Here is a 27,166-nt window from a genome sequence, read left to right as displayed (position 1 = left end):
GTCCAATTTTATTTATATAGCCCAATATCACAAATTTCATTTTGCCTCTGGGGGGTTTACAATCTATACAGTGTGTGACACCAACTGTCCTGTGGACAGTTGACAGGAAAAGACCCCTTTTCACGGGGAAAGCGTGTGAGAAACCTCAGAGATCCCATCCCTTCAGGATGGACAGACATGCAACAGAACAGAATTATATTAAGAATGTGGGTCTGGAGGATGCTGAATAAATTAAGGTGCTGTCTGTTGGAGACCAGGAAGAGGAGATGCTGCAAAATCATATTACCTGATGACAAGTTTCTGCTACATTAAATGACAAAATCTATCAGATATATAGCAAATCTATCAGATATATAGCAGGGTATTTTACTTAAAAAAAACCCCGAACTGTTCCTTTAAAGTCCTCACTAACTCGTTAATTCAGTCATAGCGATCTATGAAGGGATATTTCACCCAAATACGAAAATTTAGTCGTTATCTACTCACCCTCATGCTGACTGAAGGTCAGGTTTTAGCTTTGGGCGCAAAACACTTCTGGAGTTTTTGTAAGTGACCAGTTTTCAAATAGAGAAAAACATAAAATGCCTCCATAGTGTTCATCTGGCGTGATAAAAGTCTCCTTAAGCCCTGACATGCTGTTCACTTGCACGTGCACACTGTCACACCACACACACAGTTCAGACGGTGTGCACGCAAACATAAACATGGCTCCAAGCTAAAGATCAGCAGTGAAGATTTAGCCAACAAAACATGTTGTAAATGACATCTTTAGAGTCAACTTGGCATGTCAGGGCTTTAGGATACAAGAACTACACCAGATGAGCAGTGTAGAGGCACTTTATGTTTTTTTTTTTTTTCCATTGGTTTTTAACATTTGAAAATTGGTCAGCATTCACTGAGGGTAAGTAGATACTGACTGAATTTTCATTTTTGGGTGAACTATCTCTTTAATGATCTCAGGCAGACAGAGGGCCTGTAATTGCATTGGCCCCACCGCCTGTCCTTGAAACTCCAGACATCGAGAGCTTCTGCCAGAAAAGATAATCTGCAGTCCAGTCAGACCACACACTGCCACCCAACCAAAGGACTGTGGTATTAATATGAAGTCAACTGGTCAATTAACCAGTATCACTTTAATTGTGGCATTGTAGGCGCAGGATCATAAAAAGCCCATTTGTTGGGGCGTTGCCTGCTTTTTTCTCAGGGGAGGAAGCAACGATAATACCTAATAGATCATACATCAGCAAGATAAAGGCATCTTCCAGAGTACTAAAGACCCAGGCTCTGCAGGTTTTATCGTTCAGAAGCCTTAAACTGGCAAGATACTCACACTGCCTCTTGTCTCTTCAGACTTCCCTCCACAAGAAGCTCAGGTTACTTTTTCCGATCAGAGGTTTTCAATTGTTATTTAACTTTTTTTTTTTCACCTCTTTAGAAATGCTGAATAAACTGGAGAATAAGATTCACCCTCAGCCAGTGATTGATGAGCTGCAGCAGAACAGACTTCAACTAAAGCAAGTGGTTTCTCATTTTAAAAAGGTGAGTGTCCATCTACTTGTGATTATAGCTGCAACAGTTGGTGGAGTAATCAATAAGCTGTCATTTGTTAAACTGTAATTTCCAACTCTTGATAATCACTTAATCATTTTGAGTAATTTTTAAGAATTTCGGATTCTCAATTTTTTTTTTTTTTCTGATTTCTTTACTAGTCTGTGAGAGTATACTTGGGGTGTGGACATAACAAGACATTTGAGGGTGTCACCTTGGGCTTTGGGAAACACTGATCAACATTTTTCTGACATTCTAGGGACCAAACAACTAATCGATTAATCAAGAAAATGATCGAGGAAAAGTAACGGTTAGTTGCAGCCTTACTCGTGATGCAACAGTTCAATTATTGTGAAACAATTACCAGCATGAGGACTGAAGGAGTGAGACAGGTTGACATTTTATTTGCTTTTGACTGTACATAAGTGTCACATAGTTTAGCAATAATAAAAGGTGCTTACTGTAATGTGAATGCACGATGGAAAAAGACAAAATAAATCCAGTATGACAGTTTACTTTACAAGATATTTGCAAGAAGCTGCTTTTGTTAATGGTGGATTGTTTATATTACTGATTCAGACTTAATTCGGCCTGTGTTAATCTACTCTCAGTAATGGAGTTATATATCGATCCAGATCTTCCCTCTGTCCTGTAAGTGGAGGGTTTAGTCAGGTTTCAGCAGCCTGCTCAGCTCTGTAGCTCAGCTCTGACATCACTGATGCAGCAGTGACTGTGAGCCAGCACCCACAGCTCTGACTGCAGAGGCTCCGCTCTCCTGTCATGCTCTCGGCTCTCAGCCCTGAGGCAGATCTGTGCGCTGTAGACCCCCCAGTGTCGCCTCCAGGATGGGGGAAGCTGAGGTGAAGTCATGGCTGGTTCATACCCTGGCGATCAGCGCAGCCAGACCCTCAAAGCTCTTTCCTCTCTCCCCTTCTTTCCAGCGCTGCGCCGTTGCTTCCTGGATCAAGGAAAACATCCAGAAGAAGGAATGCTGCTTCTTTGAAAAAGATGCCAGGTAAGATAAACTGCTCTGTGCTGTGTTTGGTGATGAAAGTATGAACTGACCTTGTAGTTGCAGCTGCTGCTGCTGCTGCTGCACAGTAATACAATAATACAGCAGCATCCGCCCTCTGTAATGTTGATGTGAGAGGAGGCACTGCCCTCAGTTGCTGAGAGGGCAGTTATACATGTCAGCTGAAGCTGTTAGTTGTTTCCAGGAGGGGAGACCCGGGGCAGTTATAACATTTTTTACTTTTTCATTGATTACTCACAGAGTACTTGAAACATATTAGCCGGGTTCAACGTCATGCTGAGTCGGGCAAGTTGGTCAGAAATCCACTTGCCTAGGATCAATGTTTAGTTCACCCTGTTCAAATTGTTTCATTTAATAGTGGTTAACAGATAACAACAAAGAATAATTGCCATTTTTAATCAAGGGCTGTAAAGTCCATAAAATGTCAGAAAATAGTCAAAAATGTTCATCTCAGTTTTGCAAATTCCAAGACGATGTCTTTAAATGCATCATTTCATCAGTCTAAAACTCAAAGATGTTCAGTTTGAGAGGCTTTGAGAAGCTGAAATCAGCATTTTCTTCAGTTTCACATGAGAAATTACTGAAACGATTACTCAAATATAAAAATATTTTAGTAGTTTTTTTTAACTTTTTTTTAAAGTATGCAGTCTTTACTGTTGAGCCATGACTTTTCATCTTGTGATAAAAGAAACATATGCATGCAGTAATTAATAGTACAACTGACACATTTTCACTAATGAGAACAAGACAATAATGTTGCTTGCTTGTTTCTGATTGGGGGAATTGAGTGTGTCACAACGGTCCCCTGTTACAATTGCCCTCTGTCTCCCCTGCTTGTCAGTTTCACTGCCTACTGAGGAAATATATCTTGTTTTATCTTGATGTCTCTGAGCTAGAGAGCAGAGTTGCACCAAAACTTATTAATTTTTAAACATGATTGAATCATGGTTTAACTTTAAATTATGCTCCTCCAAACTTTTAAACAAGATTAAAATGTAGAAAAGTTTAATTTTAATCTCAGTTTAGTTTTTACTCTAAACTAAATTCAGTTTGAATTCTGTTGCACCAAAACTTCCAAAATCCAATTTAAAACCCAGTCTTACTTTTGAGGAGGTTTAACCTTTAAAATAGCTTTGTTTTTTCAAATGGATTTGGAAAAAATAATCAAGTTCCTTGAAGAAAGTTCAGAAACAAACCAAGTGAATTTGATTATGTCTCTCTTCTTTCTTTTCACCCCTGCTGATAATTCGGCCAACGAGTTTTGCTCAAAGGAGAAATAATAGTTTCTTGAGGCTAACAAGGCTAACTAACTTTTCAGCAGGCTACCAAATAATAAAGCATTCAGTTAACTTTGTAGCTAGCACACAGTATAGCTTTTCAGTTTTTTAGCTAGGTAGCAAACAATAAATCTGTTAGTTGACTTTGTACCTTTTTTTAAAATAATATTTTAAAAAACTTTTTAGCTAGCTAGCAAACAGCCTAACCCTTTTCCCATTTTTTAGCCAGCTAAATTGATTATTTATTGATTTATTTATTTTAATTTAGGTAAGCAAGCATCTTCATATTGATTAAATGCCATTTAATTACAGTTTTAATCAGCAAACTTGGATTTACTGACATAAAAGTTTAATTGTGCAATTGTGCAACAGTTTTTCATTTTAAATCTGCATTTACTCATTTTAAACATAAGTTTGCTAAACCCTGATAAGAACTAGTCTCAGAATAAATTCATCTTTTTTTGGTACAGTCCAGTCTTAATAGTAGCTTTTGTTTCTCTACTAGAACGGAGGGATGTAAGTGTGGTTACTCAAAGGCCGAGCATGTGGACGAAGCCATCAAGCCAGAGGACTTCACAGGCGAGTCGTGGGACATAAACAGACATATCCGTGAAGTGCCCACTGATGCTTATGGAGACATCAACTTCGGTGGTTTGGGACAAAAGACTGGCAAGGTGAAACCATCCCTCCTCTCCACTGTTAGAATGAAATTCGTGTGAAATGTCTTCATCCTTGCCTTTGTGTTAATGCTTGCATGTCCATTCTCAGTATGCGCGAGTGTCCACAGACACGAGCACTGAAATCCTGTACGAGTTATTGACTGAGCAGTGGAAACTCGCCCCTCCCAACCTGCTGATCTCAGTGACCGGAGGAGCCAAGAACTTCTACCTGAAGGCTCGTCTCAAGAACATGTTCCACAGAGGTCTCATCAAAGTGGCCCAAACAACAGGTCGGCCTGCATGTCAGGGTGTACCAATGATTAGCCAAACGGTGTGACACCATGTGTTTTACAAGAATATAACCGTGTAGTTATGGATTATGAGCGAATCTTTGCTCCACCTGCCTCCGTTCAGATTCATCCAGTCAAGCTTGTGCTATTTAAAGTGCAGTGTTTCTTCATTTACTGGTTACTACTCTTACTGACTTTGTCCCAGTTTATACCACTATTACTACAAAACAAACTGTAGTTGGTAGTGAGTCAGATTTTACAAACAAATATATTAAGCATTAAATCTTTGGAAAAAACATTTTGTTATCTCTTAGTTGAGTTTAATTAGCAGTAACCTTAATAAGTCACTGCCAGTTTGATTAACATCCGCTTGTATACTATCTGTAAAAACAATCCATTACAAATGGATTACATTACAGATGTCAATAGTGCTACTGTAACTAAAAGAGAGAAAATCACTGGTGCCAGCTTTCAAAGTCATGTGGAAAGCCTTCCCAGAGGATTGAGGGCTGTTATAGCATCGTATAAAAGAACTGGTTTAATATTTGGAAACACGTATTTGCATTCCCACCAAGACTTAGACAAGATGTTTCATACCAAACTCAGCAGCATATTAGCTTAGCTTAGCAAAAAGACTGGAAGCAGGTGGACATAGTTAGCTCCCCTCTGTCTGAAGATAATAAAATCTGTGATGAAGTGTGAGAAGAAAAGAAGTTGAAGACTAATTGGGTGTTTTGTGTAGAACTACGTCTTGTCTGAGAGCAGTGACTTCCTGGAGTAGTCAGACGTATTTCTGACCATATTTACATGTGGCCAAAAATATGTGCACATACAGCATATGTACAATGTGCAGTATTGGTTTAGGACATATGCTGTGTTGTGCACAGGTGCATGGATCCTCACCGGTGGTACAAATGCTGGTGTGATGAAGCATGTAGGGCAGGCTGTGAGGGACTACGCCCTGAGCAGCTCCACGCAGATCGTGGCTATTGGAGTAGCAACATGGGGGATAATTCACAACAGGGATGTTCTGATAAACTCAGAGGTACGTTATAAACACATCTACACATGTGGCATGTCTCTTTCCCGTAGCAACATTAATCACCCGCAGAGCATTCAGTCCTCCTCTGCCTTTCTTTCTCTCCCCCTTCTCTTTTTCTGCAGGGCCGTTCTATGGCCCATTATGCGATGGACATCGAAGGCCAGGGCAGACTGTCCTGCCTCGATAACAACCACACCCACTTCCTACTGGTGGACGATGGCACCCACGGACGCTACGGCGTGGAGATTGAACTGCGTGGCCGTCTGGAGAAATACATCTCCAGAAAGCGTCTTGGAAACAAAGGTTAAACTGCATAAAAGCAGTATGCCGTTACAGATAACATCTCAAATCTGATTCTGTTTATCTTTCCTGCTCTTAATATTGATTTTTTATTGTCTAACCTCCAGATATCGGTGTAACCATCCCTGTGGTGTGCGTGGTTTTGGATGGAGGACCAGGCACTCTAAATGTGAGTCATCAGTTTTCTGTCCCTCTATCTCTCAGTGCATCTGTCTTTTCTTGTCTTGACTGTCTTGAGTTTATCCTCTCAGACTATCTACAATGCCATGCTGAATGGTACACCATGTGTGATCCTGGAGGGCTCTGGAAGAATAGCAGATGTGATCGCCCAGGTGGCGGCGCTCCCAGTGAGCCGGGTCACTATCATCCTCATCCACCAGTTACTGAAAAAGTTCTTTGGCCAAGAGTATGAAAAATTCTCCGATCTCAGCATCATAGAATGGACCAAGAAGGTTAGCAACAACAGACCAAACTGCCGCCTCTTTCTTACAAACAGTATTAAAGCCTGTTTTATAAGGGACTAAAAAAAACACGAACACCTGCCAATATCTGGCTTTTTGTTCAACGGGCAGTTGGCATCCACTCCTGGGTCAAACAGCCTCGCAGTAGTGGAGGGTATTTATTGTCTCCACTTCTGATCGGCAGTGACACCTTTTACTGTGAAGCAACAAAACCAGGAAATGCTGCGTTTTCATCACTTGACACGAGTCCTTTCAGCTGAAAGTGAACATGAAATCAGACAGAGATCTTAAAGTTCAAACAGCGACGCAGGAGAAAAACTTAACTTCAAACCTCAGAGACTCATTTGGAGGCTGAGCACACGGACACTTTTGAAAATGTTTCTCTCTGCTCTCCTGCACAGACAGGAGTCAAGTCTCGGCTTTAAAGCGCATTTCAGAAAAAAACACAGAAAGGCAAGCAAGTCTTACTGGCAATGGGAAAGGGGTCAATTGCCTTTTTTTTTATTTTATTTTTTTAGAAATTTAAGATAAGCATGTGAAAATATCTTTGCATGAGTTCTGTTGTTTTAACTTTTGCTCTTTGAATCTGTAACTCATGTTTTGAAAAGTGCTGTCTGTTTGCTTTCTGTGACAGATTCAGGACATCATCAGGATGCCTCACTTGTTGACCATCCTCAGAGTAAGCGAGGAGAGTCACAGCGACGTCGATATGGCTATTCTTCAAGCGCTACTCAAAGGTAACGGTTTGGTTTTCACACAGATGTTCAGTGCTGGAACTGGACTGGCTGCAGGCAAACAAGACTGTGTTAAGGATGAAGACGAAAGGCTTCGTCCCAAACCAGCTCTCAAAGTATAATGTTGCTTCTCAGAAAACTAAGTGACTGGACTTCGGTATCAAATGTGCTGAGATCCAAAACCAACACGGATATTCTTGCAGATATTTTCATCTTAACGATTGCTTTCCTTCACAGAGACACTGATAGTACTCCTGTCAAGTGAAACGATATATTCCTCCTCATGCAGGTCTTGAGACGTACCAATGAAAACCATTTAGAGCGAGCTTAATGTATGCTGTTATAAAAAGTATACTGAGCCAAAGTGCTCCAAACAACAAGCTAATCCATCACACTGGGCAGCCATTTAAGTTTAAGTTTTTGATCGTGATGATTCATCATTCTAGATAAACTGCTTTGCCCATAGTTTCCATCCCCGAGTTCCATTAAAAGTAAAGTCTTGACAATAATTGCCAGGCAGTCACCCTGCTCATTCAGCGAGGACATCTTATTGTCATCTGTGGCCGCAAAGTTCAAAGCAGAATCTTCGCCCTTGCGTAGAGCCTTGCTTATTGTTGCTTGACAAATGACCGCTGTTATGGTTTTACATCTGAGGTTTTCAGAGTGGCAAGCAGGCCTCTTCCCCAGGAACCAAACAGTCTCCAGGGAGGCAAATATTACATTAGTTATCAGACATAGAGCGAAAAGAATAAAGACAGTCAGAAGATAATAAATCCCTCTGAACGGACCTTTGTATGTATTTAGTGTGGTCTGAGGTTTTGTCAAACATTAATATTAGACTTTCTTGGCTCACTTTTTGAATGTCTGAGGGTCAAATAACACAATAATGATCCCACAGACATCCAGGAATTGAGTGACACCAAGCAAGCAAACAAAGGGGGGCATCTTATCCAAGCTTTGTCTGAGGGGAGTCTTTGAAAACCCCTGGTCATCAATATCAATAAATCTGACCCCAGGTTATGTCACATCACAGCATGAAAGTGCTGAAACAATTAGTTTATTTACTGATGTTTATAAGAGAGTGGAAATTAAACAGAAAATGTAATGATTAATTAAGCATTGAAGTCAATCATCTGTCACCTTACATCAGCCAGGGTAGCAGAAAATCCAAGAGAATGAATCAAAATAAAGAAGACTTACAGATAAATAGTCCACGGTCCAGCCATGTTCACTGAGAGGCTGCTAACCCTGGTTCTTAAACACAAATACTCTGACCTGAGCTGCAGGTCCGGCCAGACTTGAGTCACAATATGACTCTCCAGCTGTCAGCGCAAACAGAATTGGTTAACAGTGTCACATCAATTCTCCACTCAGCTTCGAGGACCAGCGAGTCACTGGGAATCGAAAGCTGCAAGAGGCAGCTGAAGCTGGCTATAGCCTGGAACCGAGTGGACATAGCCAAGACCGAGATCTTCACTGAGGAGAGCCAGTGGAAGGTGGGTTCATCTATTATACCACACAGTGTAACATGACCGCCAGCAGCAGTCTGTGTCAGATTCAGGGGAGGGAAATTAAGGCTGAACTTGACTCTGTGATGCAGCCCTTTATGTTACTAAGAACAGATTAACAAGTGTAATGGACTGACGGGGAAAACGTGGAGATGATGGTAATGTTCCTCCTCGCACTCTTCTGAGAAAATAGCAGGAAGGGTGATAATTTGTTCGTGGAAATTTCGACCAATACCAGTAAACCACCACAGGCTTTTAAACCATAAAACCCTTGTATTGTTAAACTTTTATGATTCAAGGGGCAGCGTCATCGGCGCCTGGATTGCTCACTGTGTCTTGTTCTACTGGTTTGTTCCCGTCCAGTCCAGTGACCTCCATGCGGCCATGCTCTCAGCCCTGGTCAGCAACAGGCCTCAGTTTGTGAGTCTGCTGCTGGAGAACGGCGTGAGTCTGAGGGATTTCCTGCAGGACGAGGAGACTCTGTGTGAGCTCTACAAACATCTGCCCAGCTGCTTCTTTCTGCGCAAGCTGGCCAAGCGAATCCACAGTTCATGCCGCACCAGGAGGCAAGTGATCGGCGCCAGGCATCGAATTTACCGAAATCAGGACATGATCTCCCTGACTCACGTGTCTGACGAGGTGCGCCACCTGCTGGGCAGTTTCACCAAGCCCCTCTACACTACCTCGCCAACGATACACAGCGTCACCATGTCGATGGAGGGTTCATCTGCGTCAGTGAGTCTGTTTATCCAAACTGTGCTTTGCTCACAACAATGACAATCAGTCTGCAGGAAAAATGCACTGAAAGGATGCAGTTTGACAACCAAACCTGAACGCTTCATCCTATACGAGACCCTACTACCCTAATATTTGGTGGCTGTAATGGTTTCTCTAAAAAATATTTATGGTTTTCTCCTTAATTGACCCCCAAAACCTTTTCAACACAGGCAAAATAAAAAAAAAAAAATGTGAACAATGCGCTTCTTGTTCCCCACATTCCCTCCAACATTCAGCATTAACTGATAAACTGTATTTTGATATGATTTTTGGTTTTGCAAAACCCTTATGTTAATTTTCCAAGCAAATTCTTTCCAGTGTTTTTATTTGACCAAACAACTAACTGATTTAATTGAAAAAATAAAATAACTGGAAAGTGTTTCTCCAATATTTAGAACCAAATTGGAAATAACAATAAGTAAAATTTAGTTGTACAGTATTTATAAATAGTGAGTCTGTAGAATTCAGATCAGAACACCGACTGGTGACCGATCCGATATTCAGTGAGTGAAATACATCAATATTAGGATCGGCCCCATCTCTCCTAAAAATCCCAATTGGTGCGTGGCCAAAGTTTTCAGAGGGGGACATGTCGTGAGAGGATTTGGACTGATGACATCAGTATTTCTGAAGTCCTTCACTTTTCTTCTAGCTGTCTAAAAGTCAGGTGAGTTCCCAAGCTGTGTTCAGGGAGGACGGAGCTGAGGCACCGAGGGACGTCGGCAGAGACCTTTTCCTTTGGGCTATCATCCAGAACAATAAGGAGCTGGCCGAAATTGCCTGGGAGCAGGTGATCTGTACACTCAACCCATATACTGACAAAGTTCAAAAATACTTGTTTATCGTGTGTGTGTGTGTGTGTGTGTGTGTGTGTGTGTGTTAATGGCACTGCATGTTTCTGTGTCTGTATCTGTGCGTGCACAGTGTAGAGACTGCATGTCCGCTGCCCTGGCTGCCACCAAGATCCTGAAGAAAATGGCGGAGGAAGGAAGTGATGGAGACGAGGCGGAGGAAATGCAAGAGCTCGCCAATCACTATGAGAAACACGCCATCGGTATAATACCACAGACGTAAAGAGTAGCTGCACCGATGTCATGCACAGGGATTTTACAAAGCTGGCATTTTTTTCCTCACTGTGTGTGTGTCCCAGGTGTGTTCAGTGAGTGCCACGACAATGACCAAGACCGGGCTCGGAAGCTGTTGGTTCGCGCGTCACCGTTTTGGGGGAGGACGACATGCCTGAGGCTGGCACTGGAGGCTGATGATAAAAGCTTTGTAGCTCAGTCAGGTGTTCAGGTAGAGAAAAGTCTCAGATTTATCTTCAGCGGATTTTTTTTTTTTTAACTTTGACTTTTTTAGTTTTTTCAACAAATAGAAAAAGGAGACATTGTATTTCACTTATATTTCAACAGAAGTGCCTCTACAAGGTGAAAAATAAAAGAAAAGAAAAATACAGTCTCACAACATCACTGAATTCATCATTAACTAATCACCTCAACAGTTTATGATATTTTATATGGTATCATTGTAACCCCTGACCATCAAAACATAGGGGTGGACATCACATTTACTGGTTTTGGATGCTGAATATAATTCAGTTATAGAGGCAAGTAAAATAGCAGTCATGGCTACTGCAAGGCGTTTATAGAATGGCTTCATTTCCGAAAATGTTCGTGGCCCAAAATTGTACAAGTGTGCCAAGTTTCATGCTTTTATGAAAAATCATTTTCAAATAAAACTGTGTTGAATGCAAACCTTGAGTAGAAAAAGTAGAAATACTGATCAGTGGATTCAACTTGATGAATGAGACTTTGATTTTGATACCCAGATATGATTGTAAAGGAGATTCAGTGAGACCGATGAGTGACTGATAACGTGTCCGTCTGTCTTCAGGCTCTTCTGACGCAGATCTGGTGTGGCGAGCTTTCAGTGGACAACCCCGTGTGGAGAGTATTGGTCTGCATGGTTTTCTTCCCGCTTATCTACACTGGCTTTGTGGTTTTCAGGTGAGTTTTACTTACTTTACTTACTTTAAAAGTCTGCTTTCTGACAACTGTTCCGAATTTAAGGGACTGTCACATCTCCACCTTCCTTTTTATGAAACTCAACCTGGCCGGTTCTCCCTCAGAGGGGCACAGATATGGAAGTTTATGTTATTAATAGCTCGTCTACTTCAGAGAGTTTTAAAAGGAAACTGGCATCACATTTAATTCATGACGTTTAATGATTCCTTGACATACAGTACACACATAATTATGTTTTTTGTTTGTTTTTTATGTATTGTTTACATATTTTTGTATTCACTGGATCATTCGCTTATTGACTGATGTGTTTCTTATTATTTTTTGTTTTTTTGTAAAGGGATAGTTCACCCAAAAATGAAAATTCAGTCAGATTCAGACTAAAACATGGTGTTAATTATATTTTTTAGTCAACTTGGCATTTTGAGGCTGTAGAAGACTTGGATTACACCAGACAGGCAGTATAGAGGCATTTTATGTATTTTATTTTATTTTTCTGTTGTGTTTTACATTTGAAAACTGGTCACCGTTCACTTCCATTGTTCGGGAGATTCTGCAACACTGTTTTCCTGTGAAACTCCAGCAGTGTTTTGTGGACTAAAAAACTAAACCTGACCTTCAATCGGCATAAGTATGTATAGCTAATGACTGAATTTTCATTTTTGGGTGAATGATCCCGTTAATTTATGTTTGTGTTAGTTTTGATTAGTATTTTTGTTTTTATTTGTTAGTTTCTTTTTTTCCTGAAAGGAAAGTCCTTGGATAAGTCTGAGGCTTCCTGAAATCTCCTGATACATTTATTTTCTCTTTCATGTTGTATTTTATTGCAGTATTGTATTTTATATGCGTGCAAATAAAATGTTTTTTATGTTGTATTTTCTGTGTGCAAAAAATAATAATAAAAAAAAAACAAAATAATAAAGCATAAGTGCCTAATCAAACAAAATTGAGGGTCTATTTATAGTAAAGGGCACCTTTAATACAATTGAAGTGTTTCTAAAGACGTCACAGTTATTTTTCTTTCTAAAGACACAAAATAAGTGCAAACAGCAAAGAAGACAAATCAATACAGTCGATGCAGACCTGAGATAAACTTCACTCTTTAAATTGAAGCAGAGTCATAAAGAGGTTACCTCTGCTGAATGAAATGTGAGGTGTTTCTGTTACTGTATACACACAGTAATAAAAACTAAAACGTTCATTATAGATTCATACATTTGCTATAATATAGCAGTGGTTTGTCTGTTTAGTGTAGCTTCCTGTCTGAACCCCTCAGCCAAACATTTTTCCCTCGTACATTAATGCTTGGACACCACCTGGTGGCAGCAAGACCTCTTCTACTGCAAACCGATGTGGAGTAAAACTGATTAGGTCCAGTCTGAATGTTTGAAGCAGTGTTCACTCCTGTGTGTCAGTCACTTTGAACAAAAATAACATTACTAGTTTAACATGAAGTCAAAGACTGTGCTGCTTTCTGTCCTACACGTGTTTGCTAAAGAGACAAAAGACTCAGTCCCACCTCTTCATCCCTATCACAGCTGGTTATCAGCTGATTAAAAATAATTGCTCAGAATATAAATTAATAATCAGTTTAACATTAATTCATAAGTCTGTACATCATAATAATTTAGCAGATTGTTAAAATATAATTGAGTGAAATGAGGTTGCAACAACTCTGACAACTGTGCAAATATCAAACATAAAAAGGAAATAAAGAAATATGAATATATGCATATATGTTAAGTTACATACAGAGATAACCAGCAGAATAACAATATAACAAAAGGAAATAATAATAATGAAGGTATTATATACAGGGAAATAAAAAAATGTAATCGTGCTGAATTGGTGTGTACTTAATAAAATAAAATGAAAACAAGGTAAGACAAATGACAACAGTTAAGGATATAAAAATGTCACAATTATAGTGTTTGAAATTGCAGTGATTCAGCAATATAATATGACAATATATGATAATATATATAACAATATAGTATTTGTACACTAAACATAACTGTTTCATATTTATTACTATTTATGACCCACTATTAATAGCATTTTAGCAGAATAATCTTTTGAAGTATTTTGTTTCTGTCTGTATTATAATTCTCTCTAGATGTGATGAAGTCATCCAGAGAGAAACTGCGAAGAGCAAGGATATGGAGACGGTGGAGAAAGTGACTGGAAGTACTCTGCGAACGAATTCTCGCATCCTGTGAGTCGACAGCTGTCTCTCAACACGCTGAAAACAAATGACTGTCTTCACTGAAAAACCTTAAAGGAGAAATCTGTATTATATTTTCTGTAACAGAGCATAAAATGACCACAGTATCTCATCAGAGATTAAGGAAACATGCTGAGCTGAAATACTGTCTGCTCTGACAACAATGCTACAGCTTCAGCGTCCACCTTTCCTAATTTCTATTCCAGTCTGTAACTTGTGTTGTTGTTTTGTCCATTTCAGATATGTGAGCAACATGTTAATGCAGTCTGGCAGGGAGTAAGGGCGCAGATATACTTGTTTTTAACTACGCCTTCACGTACGCATGACATCCGCCTCACATATCCTGCGTCCATTTGGAGCATTGGTTGTGCGCATTCTCAAAAAACAACGCTACGTGTCCGCAAGATGCAATACACACGACCAATAGGGGCAGTGTAGGCACAGAATGCAATGACAAGGAGGTACGTCACCAGTAACAACAATAGTGGAAAATTTTGAGGACATTGAACAAGTCTGCAGCTACACAGCAACAAACATGCCTGCCACAACAGCTGGCGACAGATAACTTCAGTTTTGGAAGTCGACGTTGAAACATGTCAAAATAAATGGAAACAGGCTGAGACCGCTATGTACATGCACAGTGGATTTGTGGAAAGCAGAACTCCTTCTCTCCTTTCTTTTGTTTTTACAGGCGGTTTATGGTCTGAGTTTTCTGTTGTGTCCTCTAGTAGTGTTTTGCAGAAACACGTGTAGACAAGCCACCGCGTCACGAACAGTTCGCTTCAGCAGCCAGTGGTCTTCACAAACGCATGATCCAACAGCAATTATATCTCTGGCCTGAGGCAGGCAGTCGCTGAACTCAAAACTTCAGAGTTTGTATTTCCAGGATTAACTTACATTGAAAAGGACTCGTCCTTGCTTTTTATTGTCAGACTACAGTGTTGCACTCATCTTGCTCTCCTGCAGTGTTCCTGCAGCCTGCCTGAGCTTCCTCGGGTCTGGGGAGGAGGGTTAGGGTTAGATGGTATATTGAATAGGATTTCAACCTATTTAATATACAGCTCCAGCTCACTATTTTGACTCTAGTGCCCCTTTAAGTAACTGTGGAAGATTTTACAGGCACCTTAAGATTTGGAAATGAATACATCAGTTTGTCTCTGACCTCAGTGACCTTCTTGTTCGCAGTGACGCAGCCGGCCTGAAGCGCCTAAAGTCTCTGGGCAGCTGGTCCCGGCTGGTCGGCCTGTACAGCTCGCCGCAGGTCAAGTTTTACTGGAATATCGTGTCTTACTTCGCCTTCCTCTTCCTGTTTGCGGTGGTGCTGCTGATCGACTTCCAGGTCACGCCTTCTGTTTTGGAGGTGTTGCTTTACATCTGGCTGATCTCTGTGGTGTGTGAGGAGGTCAGACAGGTGAGAGAGAGCAGCTGGGACACACACACTGTACAAATACTCCAGGATAAATCAACATATACCGAGGTCTGAAGCCGCTGCAGCGCGCTTGTCTGCTTTGACGTCATTTGACAAACACTTCTTAGAAGTCGAGCTGCACAGGAGAGGAAAATGATTTCATTAGTTGTGTAAAACCTCTGTGGGTAGAGGGATGATACACTGTTTTGGCGTGCAAAATGGCAATCTTGAATAGACTTTTTTCAGCATTACACAGTGGCTGACTGTTCACCGTTATGCCTGACAGTTTAGACTGTGTTCCAGATAAGTGTGCAAGGCTCTAGGGCTTCTGCCCTCACTGTGTGTATATGTACACAGCTACACAACAAGTTAAGCGCACTTCCAGTAAGTGTAAAGAGTTTAAAGTTTTACTCGAGCTGTTAAATGAGTAGCACTGTCCTTAATTCCTGGAAGAAACAAAGTGTCACCAGTCACAGAAAAGTCCCCCCAGATGGAAAATGGTATTACTTTATTTTGTAGTTGAAAAGCTAGAGTTATGTGAAGTGCATGATTTTCCCTTTGGGAAACTTGGGAAGAAAAAAGTAGGAGCCTTAGTGTTCAGACTGTGCTTCATTCTATCTGTCTTTTCTCTCTCAGCTGTTTCATGATCCTGATGGCTTTGGGTTTCGTAAAAAAGCCAGGATGTACATCAACGATCTGTGGAATATTTTAGATGTTCTCTCCATCGTCCTCTTTATTATAGGCCTTGCATTTAGGTAAGTTTCCATCCTTCCAGCCCATCAGAAGTGCTCTCCACCTGCCAGTTTATCTGTTGTGTGAATCACTCAGTTTTTCCATCTCAGGCTGACGAGTAAGCTGTTCTACGCGGGTAAAGTCCTCCTCTGCATCGACTTTGTGGTCTTCTGCCTCCGCCTCATGGCCATCTTCACCATCAGTAGAACCCTGGGACCCAAAATCATCATCGTCAGGAGGATGGTGAGTGGGCTGCATTCAAATATAATGAATGCCGGCGTGATGTAATGCGGGAGCAACTGCAGAGCACAAAATGCTACGCTCCAAAACACCTTTTATCTAATACAAAAAAAGAGGCCTCTGCCTCAGTGGGCCTCCATCTGGTGTCTGCGGATGAGATGAGATGAGATGTGCACTTTGTGTTTAATAAAAGGTGTTTTTGAACAAAGTGTTGCAGCTGGTCTGTTCGTTATCACACTGGGTTTGAGTCTGTCAAACCTATAACAGTGACAATCAGTTATTCCTTCTTGATTTTTAGAGGAACGCATTATTTTTTGTGCAGACTGACAAAACCAGCTTTCTGATGTTTTAAATTTAAAAATGTAGCCCCAGTAAAAGCCACCCACCGGAAAATAAAGTCTCCGCTGTACATGCATTATGTGTCATTGGTTGCAGTATTAATGTTTATCCACATTATCATCCTCCAGATGACGGATTTGTTCTTCTTCATGTTCCTGCTGAGTATCTGGGTGGTGGCGTATGGTGTGGCCAAACAGGGCATCCTCATCCACAACGACAATCGACTGGACTGGGTCCTCCGCGGGGTGGTTTATGAGCCCTACCGCATCATATTTGGAGAGATACCCACAAATATTGATTGTGAGTGTAGATGGAGAATTGTATCGCTGTATTTACAGCTGATCTGTAATTTTGTGAAGTGAAAAATGGCAAATTCATTCAGCCATTCCAGTCATATCAGGACCTTTGGCTACACAGCTAACTGAGCTAACAGCAGCTGGTAGGCTAACTACAGCCAAACAGAGCTTCAACAGAGAGTCTCGGGAGCACAGTTAGCGGTTTCTCTGATGATATTTTACATGCTGCTCCTTCAGGGTTAATACGGCAGTGTCGTCATGCAGAAACCTACATCACTTAATGTATGAAACAGTTTTTAGAAGGGCTCAGGAAAATAGCAGTTGATGCCAAAACATACATACTTAGACCAAAATTTGAATGTTTGTACAGAACCTACAGAATGATATGTTAACACCAACCAACTTAACAAACACTAAATAAATAAATAGAAATACTGGACCCAACCTTTAAAGCGGCCTATAGTCAAAACAAAACACTACCAGGTAAATAATTAACATTTTTCAATTGCTTGCTAGCCAGTTAAAACACTAGCTAACTTGCTAGCTAATCTACATCAATCATTGTTTGTCGCTTTTATAGATCCCCCATTTTTTTGACCATCCTCAAAATTTTCAACATAGTGAGCCTAATACATGCCAAGTGCAGGAAACAAGAAAGGAGAAAGTTGACTGATGTGTCTGCTGGGCACCAGGCTCCTTCAACTGTTATTGGAGAACAGAGCACAAAGGGGTCAGTAATTTCTAAACACATATTCCCACCAGGAAAACCCTTTCTTTGCCCTCTGCAGATGCTGCATTTGACATCGAGTCCTGCACCATGGATGGCACTGATCGTCTAAAGCCCAAGTGTCCTGTGCTGAATGAAAACCAAACACCAGCCTTCCCTGAGTGGCTCACCATCATCATGCTTTGTATTTACCTGCTCTTTGCCAACATACTGCTGCTCAACCTGCTAATCGCCATCTTCAAGTGAGTTCTCCGCCACGTCAACATTTTACTGCTATTTAAAGGACTCATTATTCAGATAGTAAGATGCGCCTACACAGGCGGGTTTACAACGTGCACACAATCTGTTTCTAGCACACTCCAGTTTCTCCATGGGTCGTGAAATTAACATTCTGATCAATAGCGAATGGGTTACAGTTGGGTAAAATACCAGGACGTACCTCGAGATCTTTGACGAGGTATCAAGCTGCAAATTTTGAACTAAACTGTCTCTCTTTGCTCTCTCAGCTTTACATTCGAGGAAGTTCAGGACAACACAGACAGAATTTGGAAGTTTCAAAGATACGAGCTCATTAAGGAGTACCACAGCCACCCTGTTGCCCCTCCTCCTTTCATCATTTTCAGCCATCTTTACCTCTTCATCAGGAACGTGGTGCTGTGCAGGAAACCCATCATATCCACACAGTTTAGTAAGTATTGAATTATTTGTTTGTGAAAGAAGGCCTCGTGGTAGCTTTTATAGTTTTATCTTTGTTACGCTGTTAAATTATGAGCCAGGTTATTGTGATTATAGTCAAGTCTTTGAACAAAACATGTCGTATTCCCAGAACTGCTGTAGCAAAACAAACAACAAGCATTTTGTTTTTTTATTTAACAGCCTTCATATAATTGTTTGTACAATGCGGTTGCAATTTCGCCCCCATCTATAGAGAAGCAAAGTCCCTCCCCTTCCAGCGTGCCCCATGGGACTTTACTTCAGAATAAATGTGTATGGCAAGTTTTGTGCGAGACTGCTCAAGGAACTAAATCTCTCGTCTCGCATGACATACGTCATCAACACCAACGTCCATTGTCTCTTGAAACATTGTCTTACCTTAAGTGTTTCATCCAGTGACTCTTGGTCCTTTTATCAGCTGGAAAGTAACAGAACAAGCAAGACCTTTTTTGCTTGTGTGGATACGTCATACTACGAAAACACATAGGCATTGTAGCTTGTGGCTAACATTAGCTTTTGGAAGCAAAATAGGACTTCTGGGTGTGTAGTCTGTCTAATTACATATCTTGACTGTCTTATGTTTAAACAATTGTAAGACACGTGACTTTCTTGACTTCAAACCAACCCCACTTTGTCTGTAACAGAAGTTGCTGCATCCATATTCATATGCACAGTATTACAGAAGGAAGTGAGCATGCATGTGACACTGTTTTTCAGAGAACGAGCTTCCTGAGAGTGAGGAAGAGGAGCTGTTGTCCTGGGAGGCCTTGATGAAGGACAGATACTTGCTCTCCACGCAGCAGGAGCAGTGCCAGAGCATGGAGCGACGCATCCTGGACACTTCACAAAAGTAAAATCCCACAGGAATCATGTCAAGTGTCTCTGTGATCTATTTAGACCCATCCTAAAGGGATAGTTTGGATTGTCTGAAGTGCGCTTACATGAGGTACTTATCCATAGTCAGTGTTTTGCCTACAGTAGATGATAGTCGGCACGCCCCCAGTTTGAAGAAGCAGATAGGAGTAAAGCTCAGAACTGGACAGGTTCAGCAGCAAGATGTATTTTAGCCACCTAAAAAAATGTACACTATATTTATTATATTTTCACTGCTTTCCCTTATGTCATACATACAAATATGAGTCTCTCTCCAAACCAACTAGACTTCTTTGGCAAAAACAGTAATTTTACCTCACAGAACATGGTAGTTGCTGGTTGGCTGCTGCCTTCGGTGAGTCTGAACTCACCTTTTAAAATACTGAAGTCACATAATAACACAAACTAATCAAATGAAGCAGCAGTGGACGAGCAAATCCCATAATCTGCAAGATAAAATTGCTGATTTTGCCAAAAGAGGGTTAAAGGTCCAGTGTGTAAGATTTTTGGGGGGTTTATTAGCAGAAGGCAACAGAAATGGAAAATAATATTCATAAGTATGGTTTCATTTGTGTGTAATCCTCTGTAAATAAGACAGGTTGTGTTTTTATTAACTTAAAATGAGCCATTTCTTTCTACAGACGATGCTGGCTCACTTCCGCTGAGTGCGACATGTTGCACCGTCACGTTTCTACAGTAGCCTAGAACAGACAAACCAAACACTGGCTCTAGATATGGCCTTTTGTGTTTTTCGCGAGTTTCGCAGTCACCGTAGGTTCTCCCACACGATGGGAATTGAAGGGAGAAATGAGGTGTTAATAATCTGCAAGGAATAATTCAACATATTGGGCAATATGTTTATTAGCTTTCTTTCTAAGAGAAGTTAGATGAGATGATCAATGCTGCTCGTTTGTATGTGTGCTAAATATGAAGCTAGAGCCAGGATGGTTGTGTTAGCTTAGCATAGAGACTAGTTACCTTTGGATAGAGCCAGACTTGCTGTTTCCACCTGTTTCTAGTCTTTGCACTGGGCTAAGCTAAGCAGCTGGAGGCAAATATGAGAGTTTTCTCTTTTTTTTTCATCTAAATCTCTGCAAGATTTCACAGACTTTTCAAACTATTCCTTCAACGCAGCCACATATCTTTTTAAGGTTTGATTAGACTCAAACTTGTTGTTCTTTAAATATATAGAGTTTATGACATTAATTAACAGTCTAAGCATGATATTCAAATAAATACCAGACGCTCACACTGTGCCTGTGTTTTTTTCCTGAGGGTTTCCACCATAACTGAACGACTGGAGAGGGAAGAGGAGTGGAGCTCTGATGCCACGGTGAAAAGACTGGCTCGACTAGAGGAGCAGGTTGTGACCTGATTTTTGGTTATCACTAATGTTGCACCTGCGTCTGTAACATTTCACATTTTACTGCCGGGGCAAGGCGCGGCGCAGAAAAGAGATGACACACTTTCTTGATGCACTCATGTGTGTTTGTTGAATTTTATTTCCAGACGTCCCCGATGGGGGAAAATCGGCCATCTTCAACGTTGTATAAGCAGTCATCAAAAGTATTTGACCCACTTTTATTTTTGTCACATCAGGTCGTCCAGTCGGCCAAAGCCCTGCAGTGGATTATGGACAGCCTGAAATCTCAGGGTTTTGCAGCAAAAGAAGCTCAACCACCAAGTCAGCAACCAACTTCCTCATTCATCATGATTAATTTACATATCTTTGTCATAAATTTTGAAGCATATTACACGTCAAATCTCTCTCCCTCCTGTCTGCACTCATTTTTATTCTTCCCCTGCAGCGTTAACCACAACAGACGAGTCTCCTGACACGTACGTCAATGCATCAGAGAAAGAGGACGGGTTCCACGTGAACGCCCGTCAGTTTCACTACCCAAGCAGCAAAGTCACACGCTTCCCTGTGCCTGAGGAGAAGGTGCCCTGGGAGGTATTTCATAAACATTTACAGCCGAAACTCAAAGCAGCAGCTGGTCCTCAGAACATTTGCTGCATAAAAAGGATGAGTTTGAGTTTCATGTCCTCTTTTTTTCAGGTCAGCTTCAGCTCTTACAAGCCGCCCTACTGCGCCTCTGAAGACACCGGGGACCAAGTGGATCATGAGTATGTTTTTACCAAGAGATGATCGTACAAACCGGGCCTCATGCAGGAAGTGATGTACAAACTGATACCCACAATTTGTCCTTAATTCGTTACATATATATATAGATCACCATAAATCCAATAGTGTAGGAGTTTTAGACTGCTGGTTGGATAAAACAAGTAATTTGAAGGCATCTGTAGAGGCCATAAACTTTAAAATAAAGTGTAAAAATAAATACAAAATGCTTTCCCTTTAAGCTCTGATTAGTTTGTAAAAAATAAAAAACTTTTTGTCATTCCTTTACCACCGACCACTTGATCAAACTAATTATGACAGAATTTATTTGACTCTAATTCTTATTCTCATCTCTTTCACTCAGTTCTGTTACTGTGTGACAGCATTACAGATGTTTTGCCATTACTGGGTGTTTGGTTTTCCTGTAACTCCAGCAATGACACTGTGGAAACATGATTTTTACTTTAAGTTTATTTCACCATACAGTGGGTAAGGGAAGATTTGAACGGTTAAGAACGTTTGGTGCATCGCAAGTTGACTTCTTGTATTTTTTTAGAAACAGAAAGTTGCTGCGTGAGGCCCAATCTTTGGAACCTATTAGGCTTTGCATATAGATATGCATCTGGAATAAAAATGTCTTTTATATATTTTTTTTATTTAAATGAATTACTAACTTTCCTAAGCTAACCTTGTATCTAATTACAAGTTAGCTTCCTCATCTCTTGCATTTAATATATTCTTTCTCCTTGCAGATCGGAATCAGAAGACTTAGATAATTACAGGTATGATACAAGATAAGATACATGAGGCGTCAAATAGCACTTTCAGTAACAAGAGACACTTGTAAGGCGCATGTCTTCATGTCTGATGTGTATCTTATATGTCATTAGAAACCCTGGAGGGAGGACGGGCATCAGGGGACGAGGTGCGCTGAGCCGCCTCGGTCCAAATCTGACTGTGGACCTTGTGCTTACACGGTACGTCCTCTCATGTCCTCAGAGTGTTTTTTTTTTTTTTAAATCTGGTTTCGCCACCGCCGGATTACATGGCATGATCATAGACTTTAAAATTGATTTTTAGCTGGCGAGACTCTGATCTGTCTGTTTTGGAGTACCTGGCTGTTCGGGGTGAGAGCCAAGGAATGTGGACTTTACCTGGGGTGAGTCTGGCTGTTTGTTCACTTCAGCTGTTTGATTTTTTTTTACGATATTTGAGTAAATGTGCGATTCTGTTGTGATTTTGAAACCTTCAGGGACCCGTCCATTTTGCTGAACAACTGCCTGTGACTCTAAAGAGAACCCTGGGAAATAATGTGTATGAAAAATTAAATGAAAAAGTGTCAGAGGGGACAAAGGTAGGTCTGGTCAACACTTTGTTTTGCTTCTTAGAGTCTAAATGTTCCTGGAACGTGTAATTATTGTAAAAGAAAAGGTGAAAATCTGGCCAATGACTAGGTCTTGAGGTGTGTTTTAAAACACTCAGATATTAAAAGTAGGGTATGTGATTTTGGAGAAAGATCATTGATATTTGCCAAACAAATACAGTCCTCCCATCAGCACTCCTTTTAGGAGATTTTTTAACCTCGCTCTCCAGAATATATCTTGCACTTTAAAAAAAAAAAGGCCCTGTCTCTGTAGCAGTCCTTTCCATAATGTTGTCAGACTCTTGGAATTACTATCTCAGCCTGTCAGAGGCAAAAACGAGCACAAGCAAGCATCACCTGCCCTGAAGTGTTCGATGGTGTTTGCGCTCTGTTTCCATCACTCCTCTTCGCTTTCATCACAGTCAGTTTTGCGGTTTGCAGCGTTTTAGAGACTTGTTTTTTAAAATTTACAGCTGAAACTTGTTTACCAACCAATCGTTTCACTTCTCTACTCTTCTAACCACCAATGCATGTTGTCATGAGGATTTTTTTAAAATAAATGACTGAAAACAAAAAGAAATGCTCAACTTGAAGAATCTCAGTCGGCTGAGGGGTGTCAAACCGATTAGCTGCAGCCCGAGTGGAAACCCAAGAATTTGTTTTAAAGCGAATGCACAGAACCAACAGCATTGCTGCATTTGCTGAATTTTACAAAAACAAAATGTCATTAGCATCACATACGCCACCTGCAGTTATGAGCCATGACAGTAAAAGCTTGACCGCTCGAAACTTGAACTTTGAACGGGCTGCAGCAAGGACCCGTTAACTCTGACCTGAGAGGTCTTGTGAATCTGTCTGGAATTGGGAATCAAAAACTTTGATTTTGTAGCTGCAGTAAATCCAAGTTTAACATGTTCAAGTTGTGTTGGAACTGTTTTAGAGAGCTATCGATTCAACTTTACCGTCACTCTTGAGATGCGGTTTGTGTCAGTTCTAACAGATAAATATAACAGCAAATATGAAATAAATTAGACGAATAATAATAAATTAAAACAAGCTTTTCTTGACTTTGACATTAGAGAACTTGTCCTTTCTGACATGCAGTCGTTGTGTTGCTGTGTTTTAGGTGTTTGAGGGGTATGTGGATGACTGCAGGAACACAGATAACGCCTGGGTGGAAACCACCGTCTTAAACATTCACCTGGACAGAACGAGCCAGATGATGACAGACATCATGGTGAGAACATCGTTATTTTATTGGTTTAAAACATAAAATACATCCAGTATTTTACACTTAAATAGATATAGTCAGTGGCGTAATGAAATTATGACAGGCCCTGGTGCACTCTAGTTCTAGTTCTCTAGTTTACTGAGGTCAGGGGTTCTCAAATTTTTCTCAGCAAAGAACCACTTTCAATTTAGAAAATAGCCCTCATGTATGTCCCCTGGAATAATTTGATACTCACATGTTTTGGTCCTGACTAAAATTAACTGGTGTGAAATATTTAACACACTTGGGACTTTTTTTTTTTGGCTTGAACCTTAACCCTGAACGTGTCACAGCTCTATTTGGAGTCCCACCGCTCACAGCGCCTAATTTCCCGTCCACGAAACGGCGCGTTCTGGCGTTTACAACTCTGTTAGTTAGTCGTAAAGCGAAAGCATGCTCTTCCCACCACCTCACACAACAGCTGGCTCAAGGAGATCTTAAACCACATCAGACTTGAAAAGATTAGATTTTCTCTTGCAGACTCACTTACAAACTCTAGTAAATCCTTTGAGAACACCTGGAGGCCCTGTGTTGAATATCTTAATAAAACTGTCATATATCCAGATAAGTTCATAGCAGCGAAAGTTGCTCTTGTTATTACTAATGAATAAATGAATAAATATTTTTCTATCATGATTATTAAAATGAATGACACCCTTGGACTCCCTTGACCCCTGTTTTAAAACCCCACCCCATGGGTCCCAGTGCAGCCCGCACTCCCTGCACTGTCTATATTTACACCCCTTACTAGGGTGATATTTGGGGACAAAATTCAGGTCTCCCTCCCTACAGTGAATATGTAATTACCTGTTATTGTTTTGCGATTATCCCCCCTCAGGTGGCGAGCAGCCATATTCAGTGGCAGGAGGTGAGCGGCCGAACCCAACTCGACTCGAACCAAAGACAATCCCTGCGGCAGGTCGCTGAGCTGCACAACAGGAAGTTCTGACGCTGCTGTAGCTGTGAACGTGCCTCTCTCTCTCTCTCTCTCCACAGGTTTCCTTTGGCCTGTTGTTCATGTGGCCTTTTGTTAAGTAGATTAATTCTGTCGCACTGAAAGCACTTGACTGAAAACAAGACACTATAAAGCCATAATTTTTTGCTGCTGCTGTGGATTATTTTACAACAATTTGCACAGATGCTGTTGGACAGTAGACTGAATGTTTAGCTCACACACTGTGCTGTGTGTTAATATTCCCATGTGTTCACTGAGAATTAATACCTCAGTGGTGCAGTGGAACTAAGGATGCACAATATTGGATTTTTGCTGATATCTAATATGCTGATATTTTTTGCAACTAATTACTGACACATGCACATGTTTTTTATCAAGTCTCTCCTGTGGTGAATTAACACACTGTTATGCCTTCTCTTATTGTGGTGACTCACTAGCAGATGCAGACATAAAACATTGTACAGTGCTTTTCAAAATAAAATACAATGCTTTTCATAATACAGTGGTTCTCAAAATAAAATGCAGTTTTTTTCTAAATGGACACATTCACTGAGCTAAATAAGAAAACTACTGCTGACAGGTTTTTTTTCCATCTTTTTTTTCTTCACATGCCACTAATATTGTGCATCCCTATGAAGTACACTTGCTCAAATATGGTGCAATTTGAGGTAATTGTACTTCACACTAGTATTTCCATTTTATCCTTCTTCATACTTCTACATCACTACATTTCAGGGTCAAATATTGTATTTATTACTACATTTATCTGACAGTATAGTTGGTATTCACGTTTACATTAAAAAAATGCAAGTCATCACCTCACTGTATATAAAATGATGCACTGTCACAGATAAAAATTCCTGCATTATATAAAGTAGTTTAAAAAAAAAAAAAAAAGGTCCACTAAGCCACTAACAATAATAATAATAATGATAATACAATAATATGACTTGCAAAGTGCTGGAAAAATGCACATTTATGAAAGAAATCATTCTGCATAATAAGGAAGTGTATTTTTTATGTTATGCTGCTAATACTTCTGTACTCAAGTTGAACATTGACTGCAGAAGTATCACTTGTAAGTACAGTAAGTAAGTAGTATTTTTTACTTTGTGGTGCGCCACTGCTCCTTTTATATTCTTGTGAGTATAGGTTCTTCTGAGTACTTCCTCCACTACTGAAATACTTTATCTGCTCTCTTTCCTGTATCTGAGTTTGCTGCACTTTATTTAATGTGTTATTTTTACATAATCAAGACCTCTTGGACTTAATAGAAAATAAAAAGCACCCAAATTAAGTTGTCTCGACTGTTTTTGGTGTTCGGGGGGGAGACTCGGGATTGTTGCAACGCTGGGTTAGTTGTAACAATGTTAGTTTGACCAATTAGAAAAGTGCTGCAGTGATGTCATCAATATTGTACATTTCCTTTTAAAGCAGGTGGCATGTCTGTGAGCAGCAATGTAGATTTCAAGATGATTTTTTGTGCAGTGTTCATCGTATTGAGGATGAAACTGTTTGACTTACATAAAATTAAGTAGCTGTTTCTCTAATTTAATGTGATGCTTTGCATTCATGCTAACTTCAAGCCTACGTGCTTAAACAGCAATGGCTGTCTAGGGTGGGGACAGTTATAACAGTTCAGTAAAATCATGAGAATTTCTGCATGGTGTGAACACAGATTATCTCTCAGTGTTACATTTATCCCCAGCAAGTGTTAAAACTCACTCCAGTAGTGGGGTAGGTTGTAACAACAGAACTCTGTGTTCATACTTGCTAAACCGCTTGATTTTCCACTTTGTTTATTTCTCTCTCCCGGTTTCCTACCAAGGTCACAATCCTCCCAATTTCATTCTGATTTTTGACAGATTTCCACACTTTTTTTCCCTTTCGTGATCACATCCTGTCTCTGATACTGTCTGAGAACATCGTCCTCACTAAGTGAGAGACGGAGAGAGAAATGGAGAGCCCTCAAGAAGCAAAAAAAAAAAAAAGAAAAGCAAGCAAATTTTTTATGTCCAGGAAAGAAAATTTCCTGTTTGTTGCATAAAGTTTTAAAGGGGCATATTGTTTTCAAACAGCAGCTTAACTAACATACCTAAGGAAACTCATTTACACTAGATAAAGGAAATATATACCAATGATTAGTGATAATTATGAAGGAAAAAAAAGTCAAAATCATGACTTAAATACATTTTTTTTTTAATTCTGACTTACCATGAGGATACTTTTTTGCTGGCAAAAATGGGCTTCCAT

At 40.3% G+C, this 27,166-nt stretch overlaps 1 protein-coding gene across 1 annotated transcript; it reads left to right on the top strand.

The window, feature by feature from the left end:
• Positions 1-1,414: 1,414 nt before the first annotated feature.
• trpm2 (transient receptor potential cation channel, subfamily M, member 2) lies at positions 1,415-25,256 on the top strand. The gene is made up of 33 exons (XM_084725293.1): positions 1,415-1,539; positions 2,490-2,563; positions 4,364-4,532; positions 4,627-4,807; positions 5,695-5,852; positions 5,972-6,152; positions 6,257-6,318; positions 6,401-6,601; positions 7,245-7,347; positions 8,719-8,840; positions 9,216-9,587; positions 10,282-10,419; positions 10,554-10,683; positions 10,780-10,925; positions 11,523-11,635; positions 13,767-13,865; positions 15,060-15,285; positions 15,919-16,037; positions 16,125-16,257; positions 16,722-16,893; positions 17,678-17,858; positions 18,123-18,304; positions 19,048-19,180; positions 20,479-20,566; positions 20,803-20,887; positions 21,012-21,157; positions 21,263-21,330; positions 22,078-22,107; positions 22,216-22,302; positions 22,406-22,484; positions 22,578-22,679; positions 23,815-23,925; positions 24,797-25,256. Exons 1-33 carry the CDS (start codon positions 1,438-1,440, stop codon positions 24,905-24,907), a joined length of 4,404 nt encoding a protein of 1,467 aa, XP_084581419.1. The 5' UTR covers positions 1,415-1,437; the 3' UTR covers positions 24,908-25,256.
• Positions 25,257-27,166: the final 1,910 nt, after the last annotated feature.

The sequence above is a fragment of the Lutjanus erythropterus genome, chromosome 8 (assembly GCF_056507025.1).
Source record: "Lutjanus erythropterus isolate fLutEry1 chromosome 8, fLutEry1.hap2, whole genome shotgun sequence".
Taxonomy (NCBI): domain Eukaryota; kingdom Metazoa; phylum Chordata; class Actinopteri; order Lutjaniformes; family Lutjanidae; genus Lutjanus; species Lutjanus erythropterus.
Note: the sequence above shows the minus strand (reverse complement) of the source record. Positions and strands in the feature narration are given on the sequence as shown.

Bases quoted from the DNA above. Each gene is read 5' to 3' on its own strand.
- trpm2 (XM_084725293.1), top strand. From the start codon at position 1,438: ATGCTGAATAAACTGGAGAATAAGATTCACCCTCAGCCAGTGATTGAT. The intron at 19,181-20,478 runs GTAAAATCCCAC...TTTTTTCCTGAG, and splicing joins ATCCTGGACACTTCACAAAA to GGTTTCCACCATAACTGAAC. The intron at 20,888-21,011 runs GTCAGCAACCAA...CTTCCCCTGCAG, and splicing joins AAAAGAAGCTCAACCACCAA to CGTTAACCACAACAGACGAG.